The 13,411-nt window shown below is 38.3% G+C and overlaps 1 protein-coding gene across 1 annotated transcript in view; it reads left to right on the top strand.

Annotated features, from left to right (window-relative positions):
• LOC134801261 (ABC transporter G family member 20-like) overlaps positions 1–13,411 on the top strand; it is a 58,193-nt gene that overhangs the window by 22,410 nt on the left and 22,372 nt on the right. Inside the window, exons 11-13 of the mRNA XM_063773791.1 lie at positions 265–380; positions 5,739–5,812; positions 9,390–9,487. Coding sequence (XP_063629861.1) covers positions 265–380; positions 5,739–5,812; positions 9,390–9,487 — 288 coding nt within the window. The remainder of the gene's footprint in view (positions 1–264; positions 381–5,738; positions 5,813–9,389; positions 9,488–13,411) is intronic.

Raw genomic sequence — 13,411 nt, 5'->3', positions numbered from 1 at the left:
TATTAAGTTTGTCTTAACCCTGTAATTTTTATTTTTATTAGCCTACTTTGGTGTCCCACTGCTGGGCAAAGGACTCCCCTCGTTTTCTCCACTCGACCCTGTCATCGGCATTTTCCCACCATTTGGGGTAGAATGCGTCCAAGTCGTTACGCAATCTCCTTTTCGGCCTGCACCGTCTATGGTGTTCCGTGGGTCCCACTCACTCACTCAGTAGCCATTAGGGCTCACCTTTATTTTTTTCTTATCTTTTTATTTTGACCACAGACAAGCAAGTGCAGTGGATGTTGGCTCGCGACATTCAGCTCGCGTTTGGAGAAGCCACCCAGAACCTCGCCAAGATCTGCCAGCTGCCGACTCGCCTACTCTCCATACCTGTTTACGTAAGTGTAATTTAGTATTAAGAGGCCCAATTACCAGTTCGCCGGATGATATCAGCCTGTCAGTTGTTCGCAACTGTCACCTTTTACGTTTAACTGACAGGCTGATATCGTCAGGCGAACTGGTAATCTGTGGGCCCCTTTATAACATATTCGCGATAGACTCCGTTATAAATATGTTTTAATAAAGTTTTAAATGTTAAGTATATTGTATTTTAGTGTTCTTGATAAGGGCTTATTTAGACGGCGCGAGAACTCTCGAAGTTTCATTACATTGCGGTATTTGATTGCTCTAACAATTTTGAAATAATTAACCACTGGCTAAATAATACAATATTTATTTTAATATTAGTAGCGGAAATTAATAAAAGTAAGTCATGTCTACTGACATGACCAGACATCGTAAATTTGATAGCATTTTCGGTGCATCGGACTGGTGTTAAAGGAATTGGTATAGATAATTCCAACTGAATTGGTAAATTAAGGTTAATATTAACGTAATTAACGCTAATTAATCATTAGGGTTGAAATTGTTTATACCAATTCCGTTAACACCACTCCGCTGCACCAAAAATGCTATAAAATTTACGATGTCTGGATATGACATTGTAGGTGCCACTATATTAGGGCGCCCGCAAGCTAGCGCGGGTGCACGGATCGGGCGCACGCACGCTGGTACCATTAATTGTAGGTGAAATCCGCCGCACGCGTCCGCGCCAGTTAGCGTTGCTCATATATTTTTCGGTAATAGCTGCTTTGTTACTGCACACCGTTGTATGGGGACCTTGCACTTTGAGACTATGCGCTGAAACTTGGCACAGTTGATTCTTAGCTGGTCTTGAGCAGATACAGACCGGGAGACCTCGAGAGCCACGTCTCATTTAGTGGGGGGGAGGGGGGGAAGTTCGACGCCGCCGCGCTTCACTTGGAGCAACATTTCTCTAAAACTATACCTATTAGGGAATGTAATATATCATTTTCGGATAAATTAAGGATGAGGAATCTAGTTTTGGAACAAAAACAATGCACTTTCTAACAAAAAAAAAGCATAAAGTAGAAAAGACTAAAAAACGTATTTTTGATTTTTTCATAATTACCAATTTTTTTTTAAAGTATAGCAGGAATCTGAAAACAAAAAATACAGTCGTAAAGCTACACTTATTACGTTTAAGAAAATATATAGTTTAATATACAAAACTGTTGATAAATGGGAGATAAAAAATAATATTAAGCGTGGGTCAGAGTGATCTCAATACAAAATATGATGAATGTGGGAAAGTTACTTATAATTTGTTCTACAATCGTTTATTTTTCTTGTTTTTCGTAAATAACTCGTAAACGGTAGCCCACAGCAAAAAAATATCTTTTACGTAAATAATCTGTTTCAGATTTCTTATAAAATAAGTACTACTGTTTTTCGGTACCATCAATATTAAAAAAAATATTGAAGGGAGAAAATAAATACTTAGGTCCCCTTTTTTAGTCATTCGTAAATAACTCGTAAACGAAGGCCAATAGCAAAACAATTTTTAGTACATGAATAATTTACATAAAATTTCCTACAAAAAAGGTCATTCGAACTTTTTCGCTAGGATCAATATTAAAAACGATATTAAAGAGAGAAAATAAATTCTAAGGTCCCCTTTTTAAATATTGATCCTAGCGAAAAAGTTTGAATAACCTTTTTTGTAGGAAATTTTATGCTAATTATTCTTGTGTTAAAATATTTTTTGCTATTGGACATCCTTTACGAGTTATTTACGAATGACTAAAAAAGAGGACCTTAGTATTTATTTTCTCCCTTCAATATTTTTTTAAATATTGACCTTAGCGAAAAAAAGGAGCACTTATTTTATAAGAAATCTTAAACAGATTATTTACGTAACAGATATTTTTTTGCTGTGGGCTACCGTTTACGAGTTATTTACGAAAAACAAGAAAAATAAACGATTGTAGAACAAATTATAAGTAACTTTCCCACATTCATCATATTTTGTATTGAGATCACTCTGACCCACGCTTAATATTATTTTTTATCTCCCATTTATCAACAGTTTTGTATATTAAACTATATATTTTCTTAAACGTAATAAGTGTAGCTTTACGACTGTATTTTTTGTTTTCAGATTCCTGCTATACTTTAAAAAAAAATTGGTAATTATGAAAAAATCAAAAATACGTTTTTTAGTCTTTTCTACTTTATGCTTTTTTTTTGTTAGAAAGTGCATTGTTTTTGTTCCAAAACTAGATTCCTCATCCTTAATTTATCCGAAAATGATATATTACATTCCCTAATAGGTATAGTTTTAGAGAAATGTTGCTCCAAGTGAAGCGCGGCGGCGTCGAACTTCCCCCCCTCCCCCCCACTAAATGAGACGTGGCTCTCGAGGTCTCCCGGTCTGTATCTGCTCATGACCAGCTAAGAATCAACTGTGCCAAGTTTCAGCGCATAGTCACAAAGTGCAAGGTGTCGTGCACTAACAAACTAGCTATAACCCGCTCACCCGTTTCATGCAAGCGTGCCAGCTTGCGGACGCCATTATTATGTAGAGCATTGCGTGCATTTGATTGCAGCAGTACCAGGGTTAGGAAACTATGTAGAGCGTTCGGGCATTCTCGGCTCCGTTCGGCTCAGCATTGCTCCGAGCATTAGGGTTGGCACAACTTGACGTGCACGACCACAGATAAGATAATGACTTGAATTTTGATAACCCTAAATAGCCGTAAGAAATGGTGTCATACATTAGAAAGGGACAGCATGATTCGTCCCTGAATCGCTGTCAAACTTCGGTTTTGCAGGAAGTGTCCTTTCTGTACGGTAGTACTATTATTTATTCTGTGGCAGTACCTAGAACGTCCTCGAATGCTCATGCATCTGCGGTGTTTGCGCCTCAATTGCATTAGCAAGCCTAGGGCGGCTCAATTGTCAAAGGATTCCTGCAGATAGGTACATTTCATGAGCAATATTGCAGTCTCTATCAAGTTGGTTGAATTTCGAATTAACTTCACTTTACTTGGAGCCAGTTGTACTAATGTTTGTAATCGCAATCCTTATAATAAATGGTTATCACACTGGCTGGCAATAATTACAAATATCCCGGTTCTACGCGTGAAAACTCCAATAACACATTGCCACAGTCCCCTAATGTGACAGAACTCACCTTTTTCCCCTGAAAGGCTTCGGAAGACAGTGAGCATTACGTGTTTTGTGTACAAATAGTACGCGTTACGTATAAAAAGAGACCAAACAAAGAACGAGTATTGATATTACGCCATTTTTGGTGACTGAGATGAAGTGTTGCAAATAAATGATATAAATCCTTTATTTATCAGGGTTTACTATACCTTTCAAGTATAAAATCGTCGGGTGACAAGCAAAAGTCACTAAGTACTATCAAAAAATTAAAGTAACAGTGCACTTTATTACACTTGTAACACGGTTTATTGTCCAATAATTTCAATAGTGTTAGTTAGTGACTTTTGCTTGTCACCCGACGAAATATAAGTACCTAATATATGAGGTCAATATGGGTAAATATGGCAAATACGGGTAGCTACGTGTGGCTGGTCTGCACATTGGGGCCTGTTTACACATTGATTAGGGTTTATTGCGAGTTCAAGTTCATACACTAAACAAGTTCATACGCTGTACGAATCGTCGCTGCACCGCTCGCCGTCGGCAGGGTGTTCATCCTCACACCCTAGAACCTAAATGGTCGCGTATTGTGCGATTTAAGAGGAATTTCCTCCCGCGGACGCTCCGGCTGTGGAATGAGCTCCCTTCCGAGGTTTTCCCGAGGGTCTACAGTATGGGGTTCTTCAAAAAAGGAGTGTACAGGTTTTAAAAGGTAGGCAACGCGCATGTAACACCTCTGGAGGCAGACGTCCATAGGTTACGGCGACTGCTTACCATCAGGCGGGCCGTATGCTTGTTTGCCACTGATGTGGTATTTAAAAAAAACGCATGTAGGCCCCAATGTGAAGGCCAGCCACACTTATCCCGCAGCCACACTTGTGTATTGATCTTAGTCACTTATTTTTACGAGGTAAGGTCAACATTTAGATAATTTATTTAGCAAGCAATTTTTGCTCCACAACACTACGTACATTTAGCGGCCTATGGGTCTTGTACGTCCAAAATACGAGTTTTTTATTGTATTGTATTTATTGATATATAAAGATCTATCGACGCGCCTAATAGAGGCCTCGGGTGACCAGAGGGCTGGCCAGTATTTCGCACAGCGCATTAGCTTAGCTATACAGCGAGGAAATGCGGCCAGCCTTCTGGGCACCTTGCCCGTTGACGGCGATTTAGGGCAAATTTTTTACCTGTAGTTAGGTTAAGTACTTAGTATTAAGTTTTATTATGTTGGTTTTTGTTTATTTAATTTAGTTTTAATAAATAAATGTTAGTATACATTGTCATATGGACATAAAATTGGCGGAATTTATTGATTACATTTCACATATAGGTACAGTCGCCATCAGATATATCGGAGCGGCCAAGGTGCTCATAAATATCGGAACACGCCTCTATTGTCAGGGCGTTAGAGCGCGTGTTCAGATATTGTGAACACCTTGGCCGCTCCGATATATCTGATGGCGACTGTACATGTGACCTACTCTAGAAATCTCTAGATCAATCCATATTAGTCAGCCCTGCACACTCGTTTCATCGGGGCAAATTTATTGTCTGCAAAAGGTAGACTTAATTGCCTAGGGGCTTCACTTTTATTAGATCGTATTTTTGCTATACATATAACTTAATTAAATAGGCGTTGCACCTAACTTATTACTAGCTATTAGGTGGAATTGATTAGTTCTCTGGAGATATTTGGGATATTTTTCAAGCATTGTATTTAGATTCCGAAATTGATGGTAGTTATTATCTAAAGAAATGACCTGTCAAGATTTGTAAAGAAACATGAGATTGTTTTCTATTGAAATATTACCAAAAATATTACAATATTGCTACTTTGATTTAATGTTTTGCCTCTGAAGCAGTTTAATGGCGCTGCACGTTACAAACACGGTAGCATTTAACTACTAGGTAGGATAGTCTGTTTATTTTTTGGTTAATTAATTCAAAATCTGGACCTAAGTACCTTAAAAGCGGATGTCATCGGTTTTCCAAAATAAGAGTAAGGGCTGATTTAGACGGCGCGAACTCGCATGCGATTTTAGTTACATTGCGGACTGTTGGTTACGTCCAATTCAACCGACTGATCAAAAACTGCAATGAAATGAAACTCGCATGCGAGTTCTCGCATCGTCTAAAAGAGCCATTTTTGATTTTCTCCCTCAAAATTTATATGAAATCCTAAACTTATCAGTTTTAATAAAATGCTACTTTATTTTCAGATTAACGAACCACCCATATATGGAATCTCTACACCAGAAATGACTGACTTCGCCGGACCTGGAGTGATTTTGACGTAAGTTAAATAAAACCTTTAATTTAATATTTAAAACCCCCGAAAAACTTTAAAATTATATATAAAAACAGCGCCATCTAATAACTTGAAATCTATCAAATAAAGTTTGTCTAATTTTATAGTTCGCGTGCGGAAAGCACATACTATAGGTATATTTACTGTTTTTTGTCAGGTTATAATTTAAACTCACCTTCTCCCACGTGTAAGCTTAGTTTTTATTTTATTTTATTGTGTTTTTCTCTCTGGTTGCCCTGAAAACCAGTGCCATGGCTAAGCATCTTAGCCATCGGCAAATGGTGAGTGGCATCCATTTTGATGTTAGTATGGATTAGAATAAAATGTATTTTTAGGTTAAGTTTTATTTTGACACCAAATAAACTTTTTCTATTCTATTCTATTCTATTCGAATAGGTGCGTTTTACGATGTGCAGTGCGCGAGCAGCGCTCAAGCTATTCGCGAATGGCTTGGATTCGCGAATGGATCTAGACGCATCTTAAAGTTTATTCCATTAACCCACAGAGCCACTAGTCTTGAAATTTTTTGATATTTTAATAACAAAACTTCTGTGAGACACAGACATAATAAATATATTAAGAACGGGTCACTCACGTATTTTAAGTCGAAAAACGCTCGACATGTTTTACTCCGTACCGAGGAGTGTCATCGACTTACTCGTAAAATACGTGAGTGACACGTTCTTAATATATTTAATAGGGTTTTCATAGTCATTTTGTATGTCAGACGTTAGCTCGCACTGATTCTTGCACGCATAATGGTCGCATCAAAGTTGTAAGACCTAAGAATATCATAACATTATTACATTAACGGATTGTAAAATCCGAATACCGCTTCCAAACAAAGTAAACAGCTAGATTAAAAAAACCGGGCAAGTGCGAGTCGGACTCGCGCACGAATGGTTCCGTACCATAATGCAAAAAACGGCAAAAAAAAACTGTCACCCATCCAAGTACTGACCCCGCACGACGTTGCTTAACTTCGGTCAAAAATCACGTTTGTTTTATGGGAGTCCCACTTAAATCTTTATTTTATTCTGTTTTTATAGCGTTGTTATAGCGGCAACAGAAATACATCGTCTGTGAAAATTTCAACTGTCTATTAGCTATCACGGTTCGTGAGATACAGCCTGGTGACAGACGGATGGACGGACAGCGGAGTCTTAGCAATAGGGTCCCGTTTTACTCTTTGGGTACGGAACCCTAAAAATGACTTCGGAAAAGTGGCTTTCTCTCGTATAAATATTTTAAACATCTAGGTGACCGAGCTTTGCTCGGAAGACATATAAAAACTCAAAAATGCGCGTTTTCCCAGAGATAAGACCTAGCTAGATCGATTTATCGCCCCCGAAAACGCCCATATAGCAAATTTCATCGATATCGTTGCAGCCGTTTCCGAGATCCTCGAAATATATATATAAATAAACAAGAATTGCTCGTTTATAATAAGATAAGATTGACTGAAATGAAAACAAAAGCACTTTAAACAAACAGTCGTGGGTGTAGGTATCAAAATAAGTCACGTTCCAACTAAATGGAATCAATTGCGTATAAATAGAAATGTTCAAAGTTTTGAATGAATTCTAATTTTGGTTGAACTTTATTTCTGAACTGAATGAATCAGTAGAAGTATTGTTGCTTTCATTCTTGTTGACATTATATTAATTTGTGAATATAATATTACTTAATTTTATGGACTGAGTTTATTTTTGTGTTGATAATTAGGTTTTTAATTTGTGGGCTCAGAAGTCCAAACTCGAGGTTTGCCAGAGAGCTATGGAGCGCAGCATATTAGGTGTAAAATTAAGGGATCGAGTCCGAAACACCACGCTGCGCTCTAAGACTCGAATAATGGACGTAGCTCGGAAAGCGGCTAAGGGCCCGATTCGGATTTTGAAATAGACATCTATTAGATATCGTTTAGACATCACCAAGATACGATAACGATATGTATAAGATCTAACCTGTCAAATATGACATTTGCGCGATTCTGGAGATACTCTTGAACGATTTCCTCAGGATATGACTTAGAGATCCAATTCACATCTAATAGATATCTTACTCTATCTAACGTAAAAGTGACATTGGTTGCCCGAATTGCGCTGCAAGAGAGAACTAGTTGATATCTAAACTATAACGTATCTAGAACGGATCTAGTACGTGTCGTCTCTTGTGAATATCTTGAAGTTCGAATACGGCAGTTTGTTAAAATGGGACTGGGCTGGTCATGTCTGCCGAATGCCGGACGACTTGTGGGCCAAGTTAACCACAGAGTGGGAGCCCCACGAGTCGAACCGGGGAGCCGGCAGGCCTCGTCGCGATGGCGGGATAACTTGGACTCCTTCTTGAGAGGCTGGACGGATATTGCACTAAATAGAGACGAGTGGAGGGAGAGGGGGGAGGCCTTTACCCAGCAGTGGGACACAGTGGGCTCTGAATTATAATAATAATTAGGTAACATAATAACATTTTATAGAGTTTCATACCCACCTAGATTATTTGAACCCTATGAATAGTATGAATCCACATTTTAACCCCTTATTCATAAACGTGTTACCAGCCTCAGTTACCTAATAAATTGTTTGTCATTATTGGTCATTTTGACGTACCGTATGTATTTACATATAAGAAAGGTAAACTTAAATGTCATAAGTTTTACTCGGGTAATTCCGAATGTCGAAAACTGTCGGATAATTCCGAAAAGAGACTTTTATTACGATGGAATTAAGGGTGATTTTCATCTGAATTTCGGAATTATCCGACATTCGGTATTACCCGAATACACCTTACTTCATTTTTGAGTTGTTGGAATTTCGATGTTATTTTAATTAATCAAATTTCAAATTTAAATGACGTAAATTGTCCGGGAGCCGGTTCCTGCCACTTCAAGGGTTGAGAATTGTAGCGCGTTTATTAATAAAAGTTTAATTTGGACCCTTCTAAAGATGAAGAATTATTTCATTTCGATCCAACGTTTTCCCAACTGCGCAACTGAAGCTTATCCACGCGGTTACGGAATTTTTTCCCCGCAATAAAAAAAAATCCCCTGCAATAACAAAAATCTTTCTCTGTAACAAATGTGGCTCACTCCGCGATTTCGTCGCGTCGTCGCTACAAGTTGCTACAAGTAATAGGTACTAGGTTCACGCTCCGCGATTGTTGCGCCATTAAGGGTCCTAGTTACATTGGTTGTTCAATCTTACGGTATAGAATTTCCAATTTCGCAAGAACCCTAAATGGCATAACAATTCCGTGTGGTGACTGTACCTGCGGCCACACCAGATTTGGTGTCTAGCAGTAGTAGTTTCCGCGCACCGCTATGGAACGGACGCCTGCTCGCGCTTGCGCTTGTATCTAGTAGTAGACGCGTTTTGTTAGAGAGTGAACCTTCTGTACCTAGTACTATTTATTCTGTGTCTGTACGTGGGCCATACTGAAAGTTTCTGGATTCTGATATATGAGACGAGTTATTTTTTCTAAGTGGCCAGTCCAGGAATTTTCACTATGCCCTAAGTAGTAACAAAAGATAAATTCTAACTTGCATATTTTTGTATTTTTTTAGGATTGTCTTCTTCTTGGCTGTAGCCCTAACAACGAGCTCCATGCTGGCTGAACGGAACGAAGGCATCCTGGAGAGGTCTCTAGTGTCCGGAATTACAGGTAATTATTAATAATAATAACTCCACGGCCGATTCGGCCACGGCGACTGCTATCAACTCCGTTGCTGTCTCTGGTGTGCTCGCAGGTGGCTGACGTAGCCTATCTTGTTACTGAAAGTTCGCGAACATTGCGGGCATGTGAGCACACCATTTGTGTAATAATAATGTATTGCCGCAGGTGGTCTGGCTTTTACCTCGTCGCGCTTGGCATCCAGCTCTAAGCGCCGTCGCGATTCAAATTCGGTTACGTTGGCATTTATTGCTGCCCGCCATTCCGTTCGTATGGCTGCCTGCTGCTCCCATCGCGAGGGCTCTATACGACACTTTTTCATGTGCCGCTTAAGCACATCTTTGTACCTGAGGAATTGGCCGCCCTGTTTCCGCTGTAGTGTGTGCCTTACCCTCGCATATACAGTGTTAGAGTATATAAGGCTGCACATGTATCATTTGACGCGCATTATACTAATATCATAGCAAGCAGTTGTTTGTATTTACGTCCCACCTCACATGGCGACCCTGCCAGTGCAGCCTTGTGCTGCACTGGCGGCGCGCCGCGCCGGCCAGTGAAGGTCGAGCCAGAGAAGATCGTTCGAAAATTAATATGTGACCTTCTTTAATTGATTTTTTAAATCGACACCAAATTGAGAAAGTGGTAGAACAGTTATAAATAGACTATGTGAACAACATTACAAAAACATTAGTGGAGTGACTCAAAGAAGTGAACTTTTAAAATACAGGGTGTATGGCTGCAGATTTATAATTTCAATATTAAATAAAAATCGTATTATTGTGTATATATATTTATTAATTACATCCGCAGTTTAAGGAATGATGCGGATTTTATTTTTTAAAAATAATGTTATCCAAATGTTTTCCATCGAGTTGTCGACATTGATCGAAGCGAAGCCTCGTGTTTCTCGCCACACTCTGAAGCAAATTTGGTCGAATGTTGCGGATTTCATTACCAATGTTTTCTTTTAGGGCCTCAACAGTACGCGGATTGTTGTTATAAACTCTTTCTTTGAGATAGCCCCATAAGAAAAAATCCATCGGGGTCAAATCAGGCGACCGCGGTGGCCATGGGATGTCCCCAAACCGACTGATTAGTTTTCCAGGGAAAGCTTGCCGTAATAAATCCATTGAAGCTCTAGCCGTATGTGGGGTTGCCCCATCCTGTTGGAACCACGTGTGCGATGAGAACGATGGATGTGCTCGCAGATTCGGTAAGAAGTAATCCGTAATCATTCTTGCATAATTTTCGCTATTGACATTTGTCGCTTGTCCCCGGGCATTTTCAAAGAAAAATGGTCCGATAATCCCATGCGTTGACAAAGCACACCACACAGTTACTCTGGGGCAATGCAGCGGTTTTTGATGTTTCATTCGTGGATTGTGTGTTCTTGGAGACCAGTAACGACAGTTTTGTTTATTAACATGACCGTTTAAGTGAAAATGAGCCTCGTCACTCCAAAAAATCGAATTTACGGTACGAAATCTTTGCAACATTATTTCGCTAAACTGTTTGCGTAACACAAAGTCATTTTCCTTCAATTCCTGGACGATTTGAATTTTAAAGGCATGAAACTTTAAGTCTTTTTTCAAAATTTCATGGACAATTGCTCTAACAAGTCCTAATGAGGCTGCCCTTTTGCGTATCGAAAGTCGGGGATTTTCACGTAAACTTCTTTCAACGAGTTCAATGTTTGCGGGGGTCCTTGAAGTCCGGGTATGCCCTGGGCGAGGTCTGTTCATAGCGGAACCAGTTGCACGGAACTTCTTAACCCAAGAACGAATTAAATTGACGCTTGGTCCATCACTCATTCGTCGAATATTGAAGTGTGCACAAAACTGTCGACGAGCGACAACGTAAGAATCGCCACCTTTAAAGAACGACTCGATAACGAACGCACGATGCACTTCTGACCATCGGGGCATTGTGGCTAACAAATCCGCACAGTCGGTGGTTCGAATGACGTAACTGACATTTGGCACTGTTTTTTACTTTTTTTTTTAATTTAATTTAAAAAAATAAATTTCCAGCCAGACACCCTGTACTTAGATATTATCATAATAACGATTTAAATAAAAGAACGTGATTCACGACTTTAATTACGTACCTACAAACTGGAACTAAGACTGGACTTACATTAAAAACGGACGGTGAAAAAATAATGGACAGTGATTATAAACGATTTGGGATAGTATGCAGCCGGGAGTTGTCGGTGTCCCTGGACTAGGACGGCGAGCCCGGGGCAGGAGGTACGATACGAGTACGCCGGCAACAGCGCAAACAGAGAGGTGCTTGACGTGAAATGATTGGCTAGGTTACGATTATAAGAAAATTATAATAAATGATTGTTGGTACGTAGGTATATAATATTTTTAGAATTTTTATTTCTTTGTAGGTAAACTTTTGAACTAAATAATTGTTTTAATTGTGATACTTGAAAAATTAACTAGTGTAGGTACTTTATTGAGTGTCAATTTTAAGTTAAAAATTTATAGCCAATATAATAAGTAATTAATATTAAGGATATCGTTATATCCGCTTAAAGTTATAGAACTTTAATATGGTTAAAAGGACGGTTAGTTGAAAATAAACATTTATATTTCTCACTTTTATAAATAGTTTTTTTTGTGATCTAATTTTATATACATTTAAACACAGTGTTATTGCCAGCCATATGTACATGTTTTTTTTTTTTTTTTTTATGTATATTATCGTGTTATTTATAACGTGCCTAAAAGACTAAAAGATATATACTATCATTCGTTGTAAATCAGTATACGAGTATTAGGTGTAAAATACAAATATAGCGCGGCGTTGCGAAAGCGTTCCCGTAAACGGTTTGGTATGCAGATTGCAGAGGGTATGTTATTAAACATACCTTAAAGGTGTCAAAAATTACTGGAAAAATTTTGTTTGGTTTGAATTAGCCATCAAAAAAATATCCGCAAAATTAATTGTATGGAAATTCGTGTTTCGTTGAAATTCTCCGAACAAAACGCCAATTTCATAGGTAATGACCTAATACATCTCAAATTTCAGTCACAGGTGTCTTAAAATGAATCATTGTGCACAGTTTTAGATTATTTAAGTTTTATCAATTTTTGTCATAATGATACTTATTAATTGCTAGCAGAGACCACACCGATTTTTAACCATTACATAGATTTGGTATTTTAGTATACAAATGTTTTTGTTCGTATTTAAGATTTAAAAAAAAAGATTTTGTGTACCGGACTTATACATGTGTTATTATTTATAATAACGTGGATGTGACATATTATTCAAGGAGTGACTAGATTAGTTAATAATACAAGAACTATACACCAATTACATAGCTACTTATGAAGAATGAGTTAATAGTTAAATAGCGAAATCGTAGAGTTTGTGTAGACCAGTTTTTATAGATATGGGCATGATACTGTAAAGATTAACGATGGTTTTCAAGGATCGCAAGTTTTAATAATGTATAGGTATAAGTAATTGAATGTTTATGGAAGTTTCAGAAAGGTGTTGAATGTGAAATAATTTGACGTTTTCATTGATGTGAGTTAAGTGATTGCATTTGAGTGTTGTTATTTTTTTGTTTGTTGTTGAGAGGAAAAAAAATGAAAGTAAATAATTGACAAATAAAAATGCCTATCGCATCTTCGGTGGCCCGAGAGGCGGCCTTGAGCGATACGGCATAGCAAGGGTACGCCAGGATACAAGGCAGGCACGGAATCCTTGGATGTCTGACCATGATTCGGTCGAGTATCAATTGTGGAGACTCCTTGGACACATGGAAGGTTATAATGTAAGGATGTGTTAAAAGAACTGCCTGAATGTGAATATAAATATATTATGTATGTGTGCGCGCGCAAAAATAAGATATCCTTGTATCCTGAGCAAATAACTAAATGTATATTAAGATCGGCC

This window comes from Cydia splendana, chromosome 21 (genome assembly GCF_910591565.1).
Source record: "Cydia splendana chromosome 21, ilCydSple1.2, whole genome shotgun sequence".
Taxonomy (NCBI): Eukaryota; Metazoa; Arthropoda; class Insecta; order Lepidoptera; family Tortricidae; genus Cydia; species Cydia splendana.
Note: the sequence above shows the minus strand (reverse complement) of the source record. Positions and strands in the feature narration are given on the sequence as shown.